This window comes from Dipodomys ordii, unplaced genomic scaffold, assembly GCF_000151885.1.
Source record: "Dipodomys ordii isolate 6190 unplaced genomic scaffold, Dord_2.0 Scaffold66, whole genome shotgun sequence".
Classification (NCBI taxonomy): Eukaryota; Metazoa; Chordata; class Mammalia; order Rodentia; family Heteromyidae; genus Dipodomys; species Dipodomys ordii.
The window spans coordinates 197928-211327 of record NW_012267282.1 but is presented as its reverse complement, the minus strand read 5'-3'; the positions used below and the strand labels follow the sequence as shown (position 1 = coordinate 211327).

Genomic DNA, 13400 nt, shown 5'->3' with positions numbered 1-13400 from the left:
CAGTGCCCAGGCCCTGAGTTCAAGCCCCAGGACTGGCAAAAAAAAGAAAAAAAAGAAAAGAAAAAAAAGATGACTTTAAAATAAGTTGGTGCCTTAATGCTAACGATTTCATAAAGCTCACAAAAGGGAGGAAGGGGGGAAGGAAGGAAGGTTGGTTTAAGGGAATAGAGTAGGAGAACAGACCAGGAAAGGAACAGGTAGTTTTCCTTAAATTTCCTTAAATTTGCACCATCTAGTGTGAGCGTGGGGACATAAGCATAGTTTTCACAGCTGAAAGAGATACGCTTCCTGGGAGCTCATCCTCCATATATAAATTTTTGTTGTGGTACACTTGGGTTGAGATAGAGCTAGAGCTACTACCTCAGGTGAAATAAAAGTAATAGTTTTCAACAACTTTTTCTGAGCCCTTATAAAATTGTTAGCAATACAAGTATTTTTGTTAAGCCAAGCAGGTGTTGCTCATGCCCATAATCCTTGCTACTCAGGATGATAAGAGACTGAGACTCAAAGGTAGCCCAGGAAGAAAAATCAGAGCGATTCTACTTCTAACCAGCCAAAATGCTGGATTGGAGGCTTGGCTCAAGTGGTAAAGTATCAGCTGTGAGAAAGAAAGCTGAGCAGGATTGAGGACCCTGAGTTCAAAGAATGTACAAACAAAACATTTTTGTAACAAGAGGAAAATATCCTTCAGAGGAAAGAAAAGACGCAAAATACAAAATTACTAGCTATGGGAGAAATACAATTTTGAATGCAAACTACAGATTTTAAAGTCAGTTGTGAGAAAGTCAAATGCTTAAAAAATGTCATAAGCTGGGCAGCAGAGGGTGTAGCGAGCAGTGGTAGACTGCTTGCCTATCATAAGTAAGGCTCTGGCTTCAATCCCTAGCACTAAAGGGAGAGAGGGTAGAAGGGGAGAGGGCCAGAAGAAGGAGGGGGACAGGGAAAGGAGAGAGGGAGAAAGTGAATTCTTTTACTTTTGTTTTATTGTGCTGATACTACAGCTTTAACTCTGAATCTGGGAGCTATTCCTTAGCTTTTTTTTTTTTCTCAAGAGTGATGCTAATACCACTTGAGGCACAGTTCTACTCCAGATCTATACTCATAAATTGGAGATAAAAGTCTCATAGACTTTCCTACCCAGGTTGGCTTGAACTGTGACCCTCAGGTCTCTGCCTCCTGAGAAGCTAGAATTATAGATGTGATCTAATAATCTCTTTTACCCAAATAACATTTTTCATTGAAAAAGTTAGACAAAACCCATACACCGAGTTTAGTCATATATGTGGTAAATAATGGTAATTTCACAGTTGTAGAATTGTTAGTGAATTGTATTTTTTTTTCAGTCAGTTGTGGGGCTTGAACTTGGAGCCAAGGTGCTATGCTGAGCTGTTTTGCTCCATTTCCAGTTTTTAAGTTTAGTTAACTGGAGTCCCATGGGGACTTTTCATGAAGGCTGGCTTCAAACCGCAATCTTCAGATCTTAGCCTCCTAAATAGCTAGGATACATTTTTGTTGTTGTTGTTTTGCCAGATCTGGGGCTTGAACTCAGGGCCTGGGCACTGTCCCTGAGCTTCTTTTGCTCAAGGATGGCACTTTACCACTTGAGCCAGTGCCACTTTAGACGCTTATTCTGTGTAAGTGGTGCTGAGGAATCGGACCCAGGGCTTCATGTATGTTAGGCAAGCGCTCTACCACTAAGCTACATTCCCAGACCTGGGTTTCATTTTTACTGGTTGGTATACTAATAGTCTAGTGTTCTCAGCGGTCTTTTTTCCTAGTTTATAAGCATAAGATTTAGCACACCACATTTTGTTCAACTGGTAAAGATGGGGCTGGGAAGGTGGCTCATTGGTAGAGTACTTGCCTCACATGCATGAGGCTCTGGTTTTGATTCCTCAGCACCACTTAAATAAACAGAAAAGGCTGGAAGTGGCACTGTGGCTCAAGTGGTAGAGCACTAGCCTTGAGCTGAAGAGCTAAGGGACAGTGCCCAGGCCCAGAGTTCAGGCCCCATGACCACCACCACCACCACCAACAACAACAACAAAAAGAAAACTGGCAGACTGTGGAAGTACCACTGTAGCTCAAGGTGGTAGTGTGCTAGCCTTGAGCAGAAAGAGCTCAGGGACAGTGCTCAGGCCCCAAGTTCAAGCCCCACCAATAAAAACATTAAACAACAACTAGCGCAGACCAGGTCAACTCATTCTGTCATGGTTCTAAACAGACAGGAATCTAAATATGCCTGAAAGCAAATATAACTCATCCTGAGTTAATTGTGACCTCACCATGGCTGTGCTCATAGATTGCAAACCTACATATTTTCATTTACAATAGATACTAACTGCAGTTAAATAACTACTTACATCTTCAGGTGTTTTATCGTATTTATTCCTTGGGTTTTTCACAATCAAGGGATGTGAAGAAAGCACACTGACCACATCAACATTTCCAAATTTACAAGCAAAATGCAATGGGGTATCATAGCCCTGAAAAAGGTGTAAAAGCACAATTGTTTATTCAACTTTGTAAAGTGGTTGCTCTAAGGTGAAAAAATCATTATTAAGCAAAACAAATAAAAAGGCCTCTAAACAGAAAGATCATATGATACTGCTAAATTGCAGGATTCCATCTCCTTTTGCAGAAAGATTGCACAGTGTGCTCAGGGTGGGCGTGGTAGGCACTGGAGCAGTGTCGCTTGAGGGAAGGGAGGTCTGAGGGAGGAATGGACATTCTCCTCACTGAGGCCCATTTGGGCATTAGTTAGCACCATTATTAATCTTAGGAAACCAAGAGTTTTCTAGTGATAACAAAAGACTTATTTATTTTTTAGCCAGTCCAGGGGCTTGAACTCAGGCCGTGGACACTGTCCCTGAGCTTCTTTTGCTCCAGGCTAGCACTCTACCACTTGAGCCACATCAACTTTAAGTTGATCTTACCTGGCAATTGTCTGAGCTCTATTACTTCCCTAATAATCCTAAGAGTTCACTGGAATCTCTTATAGCTCTGTAATCTGGAAGAGAAATGGCCTACAGCAGGCTCCTGCCAGCTCATCTCTGGGTCTGACCCTTTCCTGGGTCTCTGCCATGACTAGACACACAATGACACCCTCAACTGGGCAGAGATACAGGTCATCTACACAGCAACATTGGAGGGACAAGGGCATGCTTGTGCCTGGATCTACAAACATGCTCAGGATGAACACAAAGATGGAGATCCTGGGCTGGGAAGGTGGCTCAGTGGTAGAGTGCTTGCCTAGCATGTATGAAGCCCTGGGCTGGATTCCTCCATACCACATACACAGAAAAGGCCAGAAGTGATGCTGTGGCTCAAGTGGTAGAGCGCTAGCCGTGAGCAAAAACAGCTCAGGGACAGTGCCCCGGCCCTGAGTTCAAGCTCTGGGACTAGAGAGAGAGAGAAAAAAGAAGGAGATCCTGGATCCATGACAGCCAAGAGCCTGTTTTCTGTCTCTTTTCTTTTTCCTCAGTATCTGGACTTGAACTCGAGGTCTCATGCTCTCCCTCTTGTTCACAACCCATGCTCCACCAATTGAGCCACATGTCCAATCCCGTCCATCCTTCTGGGTTAATTGGAGATAGTGTCTTAGGGACTTTTGGGCCTTGATCCTCAGATTTCAGTCTCTTGAGCAACTAGGATCACAGGTTTTTGTCTCGATGGGTCAGGGAAGGCCTCTCCAAGAGGAGCAGCAAGGTCTGGATGAGAAAGATTTGCGGGTCAACTTGATACAGCCGATATTCTTCTTTAAATTTAGGAAGGGCATGCTTCACTCAGAGAAAGGATTAAGTCTTTTTCCATTCAACGTTAAAAAAGAAATGAGCTATGGGGTAATCCGTCTCATCACCAATTACCCATCAAAATAAGTCAAAAGTACAGCATCTAGGCCCAGAGTTCAAGCCCCATAACTGTGGCTCAAGTGGTAGAGTGCTAACCTTGAGCAAAAAGCTCAGGGACTTTGTCTAGGCCCTGAGTTCAAGCCCCAGGACCGGCACAAAAAAATTACCATAAATTGGTTGTATAAGGAGGATATCATTGTGACATTTCCACACACTATATTATAACATGGCCTCATCACTCCACTTAACCACCAAAAAAAAAACAAGAGGCAGAGCTGTAGAGCTGTGGTTCAAGTGATACAGTGCATATGTATTTTGCTCAGAAGAATTCTTTCTCTGGGCACTGTCCCTGAGCTGCTTTTGTTCAAGGCTAGAATTCTACCATTTGAGCCACAGCTCCACTTCTGGCCTTTTCTATTTATGTGGTACGGAGGGATCGAATCCATGGCTTCAAGCATGCTAGGCAAGCACTCTACCACTTGAGCCACAGTGCCACTTCCAGTTTTTTGGTGGTTTTTTTTTTTTTGGTCGTGGGGCTTGAACTCTGGGCTTAGGCACTGTCCCTGCACTCTTCGGCTCAAGGCGAGCGCTCTACCACTTGAGCTACAGCACCACTTTCGGTTTTCTGGTGGTTTATTGGAGATAAGAGTCTCACGGACTTTCCTGCCCAGGGGCTTTGAACCAAGATCCTCAGATCTCAGCCTCCTGAGTAGCTAGGATTACAGGCATGGAGCCACCGCCCGGCTTTTCTGGTGGTTTTATTGGAGATAAAGTCTCAGGGACTTTCCTTCCCTTTCCAGGCCTGTCTTTGAATTGTAATCCTCAGATCACAGCCTCCTGAGTAGCCAGGATTGCAGGCGTGAGCCACTGGCACCAGGCACACACACATATTTATATATATGGGTATACACACATATGTCTATGTTCATGAATGTGTGTGTCTTTTAGGTCTAACACTCACATATATGTGAGAGTAGGATATCTGACCTTTTGAGCTTGGCTCATCTCACTCAGTGTGCTATTCTCCAATCCATTTTACTACCAAAAAAATGACTTCATCTTTTTCTTTATGGCTATATAATATTCCGTGGTAATAAATGTACAATTTGGGGCTGGGAAGGTGGCTCAGTGGTAGAGTGTTTGCCTTGCATGCCTGAGGCCCGGCATTTGATTCCGCAGCACCACATAAGCAGAAAAAGCTGGAAGTGGTGCTGTGGCTGAAGAGCTCAGGGAAAGCACCGAAGCCCAAAGCTCAGGCCCCACAACTGACAAAAAAATAAAAAATTAGAAAAAAATGAGTGTACAATATTTTCTTTTTCCATTCATTTGTTGTTGGGTAGGTTGGCTGATTCCACTGTTTGGCTATGATGAAGAATACTGCCTTAAGCAAGGGCATGAAGGTATAATAATTTACATCCCTCTGTATATGGGCCCAAAATTGGTAGCATGGTGTCATAGAGTAGGTCTATTTTTAGTTCTCTGAACCTCCCACATCTCTTACATCCCTTGCATGATGACCTGGAGTATCAATGAATAAAAGAACATACATGTTGGGAACACACACTTGAACTGAGAGATTCAAGAGGAAATACTCACCACTTTGTCAGGAGTGTTCAAGTATAGGTCAACAATGTAGTGGATACGCTTCTGAAGCATGCCTGGGTCATCATCTGGGTACATGAGCCGCATAAACACAGGGTTCTCCAGAGTCTCTAACGTCAGCTGACACAGGGAAGCCCGATTCTCTCTGGCAGCAACATGCATGACATTGTACCTACATCCTTCCTGAAATACCATGTGTTCTGGGCTGAATTTTTGTCAGTCTTTTTATAGTAAGTACAGTGACCCACATGGCACAAATAATGCTGAAGGCAGACTTACCTGTACAATGGTTGGGTTGTCCCCGGAACCAATTAGATATCGGGGGTTACTCCAGATAAGATCCAAAAAGGTGTCCTCCTCACCCTTCTCTACAGCTTTCCTTAGCTTGGCTGTGAGGTCCTGTGTTCGAGGATTTTTGTAACTGTTTGCTCGCTCTTTGTTTACTGTTTCCAATTCAGATAAGCATAATCCATCTGTCATGAAGAGATACAATTAAGGAATACTCAATTTCATAGCTTCTTACCCACTCTGCTGTGCTAAGGGCTACAGCCTTCCAACAGAGGCTCAGTAGGTCTTGAGAACAGGTAAGAGGCAAAGATGGTAAAGGGCATTGCTGAATGGAATCAGATGGCCAAAAGCCTCTGAGAACAAGACATTATTTGGCACACTTGTAGGATCTGTTACAAAACTGGGTGAAGGAAAAGTCAGAAGCCATCACAGGAATTCTCCAACATGTAAGTATTCATGCAGAGTAAGAACTGCTCCAAATGTTTCATGGGTCTAATCACAATGCCTAAGTATGATTTAACTTGATTTCCTTCAGGGGAACTTTCTCAACCTGAGGGAGACCATGTAAGAAAGAGGCAAACAAGCCTTTGGCCAAGGGCCAGCTGCGCAGGTCAGGGCCCCTTTTCTCTAAACCCAGCCACTTGCAAAGCCTATACCATTGTGTGGGAGGGAACTAGAACCAAGGTCAAGCTTCTCCAACAGGACCCTGGCTGAGTTGAGAAGCAGATGCAGTGAGATTTCTGGTTCCACCAGAGGAGGCCAACTCATAGATTTCTCAGATGGGAATGCAGATTGATCTCAGCCTCAGTAGTACCCTGAATCTAGCTGGAAGCAGGAAGAGTGACAGGAGTCAGACAGAGGCCAAATGGCTTCAGGCCCACTCAGCCTCTCCCAGAATCTTCTCTGAACCTACCAGTGTATCCCTGAACCTACCTAGCCCAGCTCTTAGCTCCTTTTCCCTGGGGCTATTCACTGCCAGGACCTCAGCTCTTTTCCCTTCTGCCACATCAGATTTCTCTCAGAGAAGGAGAAATGGAGTTGCCATACATTGGGAGAGAGGAGTCAAGATATTTTTGGAGTGAGTGATAGCAATGAACCACAATATGGTTTACCTTTCAACCCAACACTGCCGAAGAGTGGAGCTATCTTCACAGGAGACAGAGTTGGCGCAGCTTTGCTTGGAGATGGGAAATAATCACTAATTCCTCTAGCAAATTTCTCAGCATCTTCTCTGGTTGGAAAAGCTTTAAATCGGGACCCTTTAATCATTTTGACAGCTTGTAATGCTTCGTTTTTGTCCTCATAAACATGGATCCTTTCTAATTAGGAAAAGTAACAAAGAAAAACTAGAGATAAGTAACAAGATCCTGAATGGAAAGGAGACATTAGCTCTCCCTATTTGCATAGACTGTAATATATTTAAGAGGGGTGACATTGGGCTGGGAAGGTGGCTCAGTGGTAGAGCGCTTGCCTTGCATGCCTGAGGCCCTGGGTTCAATTACTCAGCACCACATAAGCAAAAAGAAAGAAGCCAGAAGTGGCGCTGTGGCTCAAGTGTTAGAGTGCTAGCCTTGAGCTGAAAAGTTCAAGCCCCACGACCGGACTCAAAAAAAAAAAAGAGGGGTGACATTTTTGGTTTTACAGATACTTTAGACACTTTCTTGGATCTGTACTTCTTGAGCAAAAAATCTCAGGGACAATGCCCAGGCCCTGAGTCAAGCCTTAGGAGCTGCACCAAAAATAAAATAAATAAAAATAAAAACAGTATTCATTCATATATTTGTCTGTACACTTAAGTTAAAACATATTTATTAAAGTAGATTAGAGAGGCTGGGAAGGTGGCTTAGTGGTACAGTGCTTGCCTTGCATGCAAAAGGCCCTGGGTTCGATTCCTTAGCATCACATAACCAGATAAAGCCGGAAGTGGCGCTGTGGCTCAAGTGGTAGAACACTAGCCTTGAGCTGAAGAGCTGAGGGACAGCATCCAGTCCCAGAGTTCAAGCCCTGTGCACGTGTGTGTGTGTGTGTGCACACGTGAGCGCATGCGCACACACACACACACAAATTAGAAATAAAAATGTTTAAAAATATAAAATCTATAAACAGGGGTCAGGTATGATGCAGGAAGTGGTTACAGCTCACAAGTAATAGTGTTTTTTTTCATATATGCTATATGTACTTTTTGTATTATACTACAATAAAGATTATTTTATTTTGGGGAGTACTAGGGTTTGAACTAAGGGCTCTATATTGTGCCACTTAAGCCATGCCTCCAGCCTTGTTTTCTTCTTTTTTTTTTTTTGGCGGTTGTGGGGCTTGAACTCTGGGCCTGGGCACTGTCCCTCAGCTCTTCAGCTCAAGGCGAGCGCTCTACCACTTGAGCAACAGTGCCACTTCCAGCTTTGTTTTCTTTAAGGTCACTTTTCTGTAGGATCTCACATATTCACCTGGGGCTACCTACCTACACCTACCTACGTAGTAGAGTCGGCAGGCGCACCCACCATGCCTAGCTTTATTGGTTAAGATGGGATCTTGCCAACTTTCAGCCCAGGCTTGCCTTGACTGGCTATCTTCTCACTCTCCATTTCCTGAGACGACAGGTGTGAGCCACAGCACCTGGCTTAACTGAGGGTTTTCTACAATAAGCTACTTCTATAGCAATAAAGATTAAAAACCCCATCATGGCCATTTCCCAACATCACTGACTTTTCACTGAAAAGATCAGATGGTTGAACCAGGGATGGATGCAGCTTGGTGGCAGGTGCTTGTCTACTACTCTTGAGTGCCTGGGCTATATCCTTAGCATGGCAAAAAACAAAATCAAAACATACAATTGTACTCCATACAATGTGCAGGGTATTTTTAACCAATCTCCCATTCTCAAGCATTACCAAAAATATGAGCACAAGCATAGTAACAGCATGCAATTTATTTTTTTCCAGTCCTGGGGCTTGAAATCTGGGCCTGGGTGCTGTCTCTGAACTTTTGCACTTAAGGATAGTATTCTACCACTTGAGCCACAGCTCTACTTTTGGCTTTTTGTTGTTAGTTGAAGAGTATCACAGACTTTCCTGCTGCAGTTGGCTTTGAACCAGATCTCAGCCTTCCAAGTAGCTATGATTACAGGTGTGAGCTATTGGCACCTGGCTGATAATTCCAATCGACATCAAGTTTCCATTATGGTTTCCAATGCTAAGTTTTGTGTAAAATCATCATTCTTTGCTGCTGATAACTTTATTTTACACTCAATGGTCATCTGTAATCATTAATCTAAAACACATTCAGGTTAAATTTTTTAATTTTTAAAATTTAACAAGGTAGAAGATGATTAATCAAAGTTGCTAACAAGCCAGGCACTAAGGATCTGAGGACTGCAGATCAAAGCCAGCCTAGGCAGGAAAATCTGTGAAACTCATCTCCAATTAGTCACCAAAAAAGCCAGAAGTCAAGCTGGTTCGAGTGGTAGAGCACTAGCCGATAGCAAAAAAAGCTCAGGAACAGAGTGTAGGCCCTGCGTTCAAGCCTCAGGACCGTTGCCCATGTGCACGCGCGTGCACACACACACACACACACACACACACACACACACACACACAACAGCCTACAAATAGTAAATAATCAGTATTTTTAAGTCATGCATTTTAAGTATCCAGTTTCCTTAACAAATATAAATCTTCTTCCTTAGATTTATAAAACATTTAGGAAGGTAACCAATGTCACGAACAGTTAAGCTTAGGGAGTGAGCACATTACCACTTCTCATAGGACCATCCTCGTTCCCCGGGCAAACTCCATAGTACAGGGCTCGCTCCTTAGATGCTGTCACTCCAGTCTTGTGGGCGTCAATTTCCACTGAAGGGCTGAAGGGCAACAGACAGGGCTTAGATGGCATAACTTCTTCCTCTGGAGGGTTCAAGCCCACATTGTAACCAAAATCTCTGTCTTCGGAAAACTTGGTCTGTTCTACTCTGGCACAAGTGGGGACCCGTGGTCCACTCTGCCTGGATGCTGGAGGCGCTGCTTCACTGGGGTTGGGAAGACACAGAGGCAAGGTTCCACCTTGTTCTAGTAAAGCCCGAGCCAATTTCTTCTCAAAAATGAACCTTGTGGTTGATGTAATGGGTCCACAATTCAAGCCAGCTTTGACAATTTCTTCTCTAAGGTCATCTGGATCCAGGAGTTTCAACTTAGCTAACACGGCATCCATTGTCATGTCACCTAAAGTCAAGAGAGCGACAATCAACTTGCTGGGCTGGGAGTGTACTTCAGTGGTAGAAGACAGTTCCCCACAGGACCCCGCCTTTCACACAGAGTCCTTATTCTGAAGTCACCTTTCAAGCTTGTCCTAGTAGTTTTAGGTTTTGTCCGAGCAACCAAGCAAACCTAAATAGAACTATATAACCTTATGTTACATCACTATGACCTCTACCAATTTTTTTAAGCTCTAAGCCTTAGGTTCCTTCCCTATAAAACAGACCTAACAGCTCTACATTTAGTTTACAATGAAAATTAGATATGATGCACGTAGAGTCTGTACTATCAATTCTGACACTGATTGTCCACAAATGTCAGTTACAATTATTAAGATGTAAAAGAACAAAGCCTTAATATTTCAGAGTGAATAACAGCATGCTAGAAAGTCAGAATAAAAACAAAAAAAACGTAAGGTCAGGCATGATGTTATATGCCTATCATCTCAGTACTTGAGAGACTGAGGCAGGAGGGTCCAGAGTTTGAAGCCATATGGGCTACAGAGGAAATTCCTGTTGGGCAATACATAACATTAAAGAAAACAAAACAAGGGGCCAGGTACTGGAGGTTCACACCTGTAATCCTAGCTATCCAAGAGGCTGAGATCTCATTATCTCAGTGCAAAGCCAGCCTGGGCAGTAAAGACTATGAGACTCTTACCTCAGAAAACCAGAATTGACACTGTGGCTCAAAGTGTAAGAGTGCTAACATTGAACAAAAAAGGTCAGGGACAGTACCCAGGCCCCGAGTTCAAGCCCCATGACTGACAAAAAACAAGTACCAAAATGTATACTATTACTAACAGTGTATTAGTAGTGGAGTCTCTCTTTGTGTTCGTATGTATACACAGAAACAAAGCTAAGATAGAAACTCATAGGCTTGGTTACAAATTAGACTAGGAGGGGCTGGGCAAGTGGCTCAGTGGTAGAGTGCTTGCCTTGCATGCATGAGGCCCTGGGTTCGATTCCTAAGTACCACATAAGCAGAAAAGGCCAGAAGTGGCACTATGGCTCAAGTGGTAGAGCGCTAACCTTGAACTGAAGAGCTGAGGGACAGCACCCAGGCTCAGAGTTCAGGCCCCACGACTGACCAAAAAAAAAAAAAAGAAAAAGAAAACAAAAAAACAAATTAGACTAGGAAGGAACCAGGAAAAGAGGGTAAGGAAGAAGAGTAACATTTCTGATTTTAAGTATTTAGATATTTATTCTGATACTCAAGAGGCAAGCAACAAAGATGGTGGAGATCCCCAAATGCAACACAAACCAAAACAAATTGCAATGGATAACAAGAGTGGTGGAAACTGACTCAAGTGACTCTGAAAACCAGGGTGTCTCTAGAAAAGCACTGTACACAATTACAAAAACTAATGGCTATGTTTCCCACAATAGAATGGGTAGGTATTCTGAAGTTATTTTATATTTATTCTACAATGAAGCAAATGATTAAATACATTCTTATTTCTGACACAGAAAGGGACCTGTGATGAGATCAGGGGTCAGGAAACCTCTCCTGGAAGGGCCAGAGTAGCACTTGAAATTTTGTGAGCCAGGACGCCACTCCAGCACTCAAGAACAGCTATTAATTACACATAAGAATGCAGCACTGTGCTCTAAGGAGCTTTTACTCACAAGACAAGTGGGGACCACAATTCACTGGCCCCTGAGCCTATAAGCTCACTGATGCAGCACTGAAATCTAAGAGTTGGTAAAACATCACTAGTCTTGTGTAGATTGACTGACCTGCATAGACTATGTGACAGACAGACAAGCAGGCAGAGATGTGGAGAACTGTGCTAGGTCTGTAGTATCGACAACAGTACAGTATCATTCACTCCTCCTTCTCATAGGTGCAGTATGGTCATGTAAAATACTAACAAGTAGGGAATCTCAGTCAATGGTATACACAATTTCTTTAACTTTTTATTTTAAAATGATTGTTGAATCAAAAGAGGTTGCAAAACTGGAGCAGTGTTCCCATGGGCTCATCACCCCGTTTCCCTTGTAAGCTGTACATAACTATGGTATATTATCAAAACCAGGAAACCAACCTCACATAATACAGTGAACAAACTGTGGATCTAGCCAATCTCTACAGGCATTCTTTTTGTGTAAGGGTTCTTGACAGTTTATCACATGTACAGACTTGCCTATTCACCATGAGCACACAGAAATGTTTCATCACGCTGGGCGCCGGTGGCTCACGTGATGATCGCAGTTCAAAGCCAGCTGGGGCAGGAAAGGCCGTGAGACTCTTATCTCAAATAAACCACTCAGAAAACAGTGATGCTGTGGCTCAAGCGGTCCCTCAGCTGAAGAGCTGAGGAACAGCACCCAGGCCCGGAGTTCAACTGACAAAAAAAGAAAAAAAAAATGTCCTGTCACCAAAAATCTCCCTCCTGCTGCTCCTTACAGTGACATCCAACCTCTGCCACTGTCCCCAACACTGGTTATTATTAATTTGTTTCTATCACAATAAAGTTTCAGACCTTTTGCCACTGACTTTTCTCACTTAGCACAAAGCCCCCGAATGCCATCCAGGTTGTTGAGTGGACCCTGCTAAGGACCACCTCAGAGTATACACCTGCCAGTCTGTTTAACCAGTCATTACATGAGGGGCATCTGGGCTATTTCCAGTTTGGGGCAATTACAAATAAGATTCTTCTTAACATTCATAGATGAGTTTTGTGTGAAGCAGTTACATTTCTCTAGAACAAATCTCAGGAATGTATGGCAGACCTAACTTCCTTGAGATGTTGCCAGACAGGGTGATTTCACTATTTAACCTTTCTTTTCTTTTCTTGTCGATTATGGAGCTTGAACTCGGCCTGGGCGCTGTCTCTGAGCTCTTCAGCTCTACCACCTTAGGCACAGCGCCACTTCCACTATTTAACATTTCTACCCATAATGCAGGAAAGATTTGGTTTCTCAACATCTCTGACTACTTTTTGAAAGAATAGTATTTTTTTTTACCTTAGTGTAGTGGTATCTTAATTACTGCCCTATCTTCTGATAATGCCAGCTTTTTCACCAGTTCAGTTGGTTTGTATGTTTTTTTGTAATCTTGTACATACCTAAAATGCCTACAATCGAACTACCAGAAATGGGAAAGAAACTCTTAAATGGAAAAAAGATGCTGCAAACTGTAGTGTCTTAGTGCTATAGCCTACTGTAGTGCCACACTCATTGTTCTGATTCAGTGCTTCCATTCTTAGTGTCTTGCATTAAGTTTTTTGGTAGTGTTAATGGTGTAAATGCATAAATAAGCATTTTACTTACTCTAACATCTTCTTAAGGGAACAAGAGAAGGCAAAGTCAAACGTGATAGAGGGTGCTGGACTCACTGTCCACAGATCTACATCCCATCTGGCCTTTGTCTCAGGCCTGTTTGATACCAAGAGCCTGACCTTCCA

The 13400-nt window shown here is 43.2% G+C and overlaps 1 protein-coding gene across 1 annotated transcript in view; it reads right to left on the bottom strand.

Moving 5' to 3' along the window:
* Positions 1 to 9958, bottom strand: part of Ankle2 (ankyrin repeat and LEM domain containing 2) — a 25285-nt gene extending 15327 nt beyond the window's left edge. Inside the window, exons 1-5 of the mRNA XM_013023027.1 lie at positions 9494 to 9958; positions 6854 to 7060; positions 5733 to 5926; positions 5448 to 5636; positions 2364 to 2486 (exon numbers count right to left, since the gene is read on the bottom strand). Coding sequence (XP_012878481.1) covers positions 2364 to 2486; positions 5448 to 5636; positions 5733 to 5926; positions 6854 to 7060; positions 9494 to 9953 — 1173 coding nt within the window. The 5' untranslated portion in view covers positions 9954 to 9958. The remainder of the gene's footprint in view (positions 1 to 2363; positions 2487 to 5447; positions 5637 to 5732; positions 5927 to 6853; positions 7061 to 9493) is intronic.
* Between the last annotated feature and the right edge of the window lie 3442 nt (positions 9959 to 13400).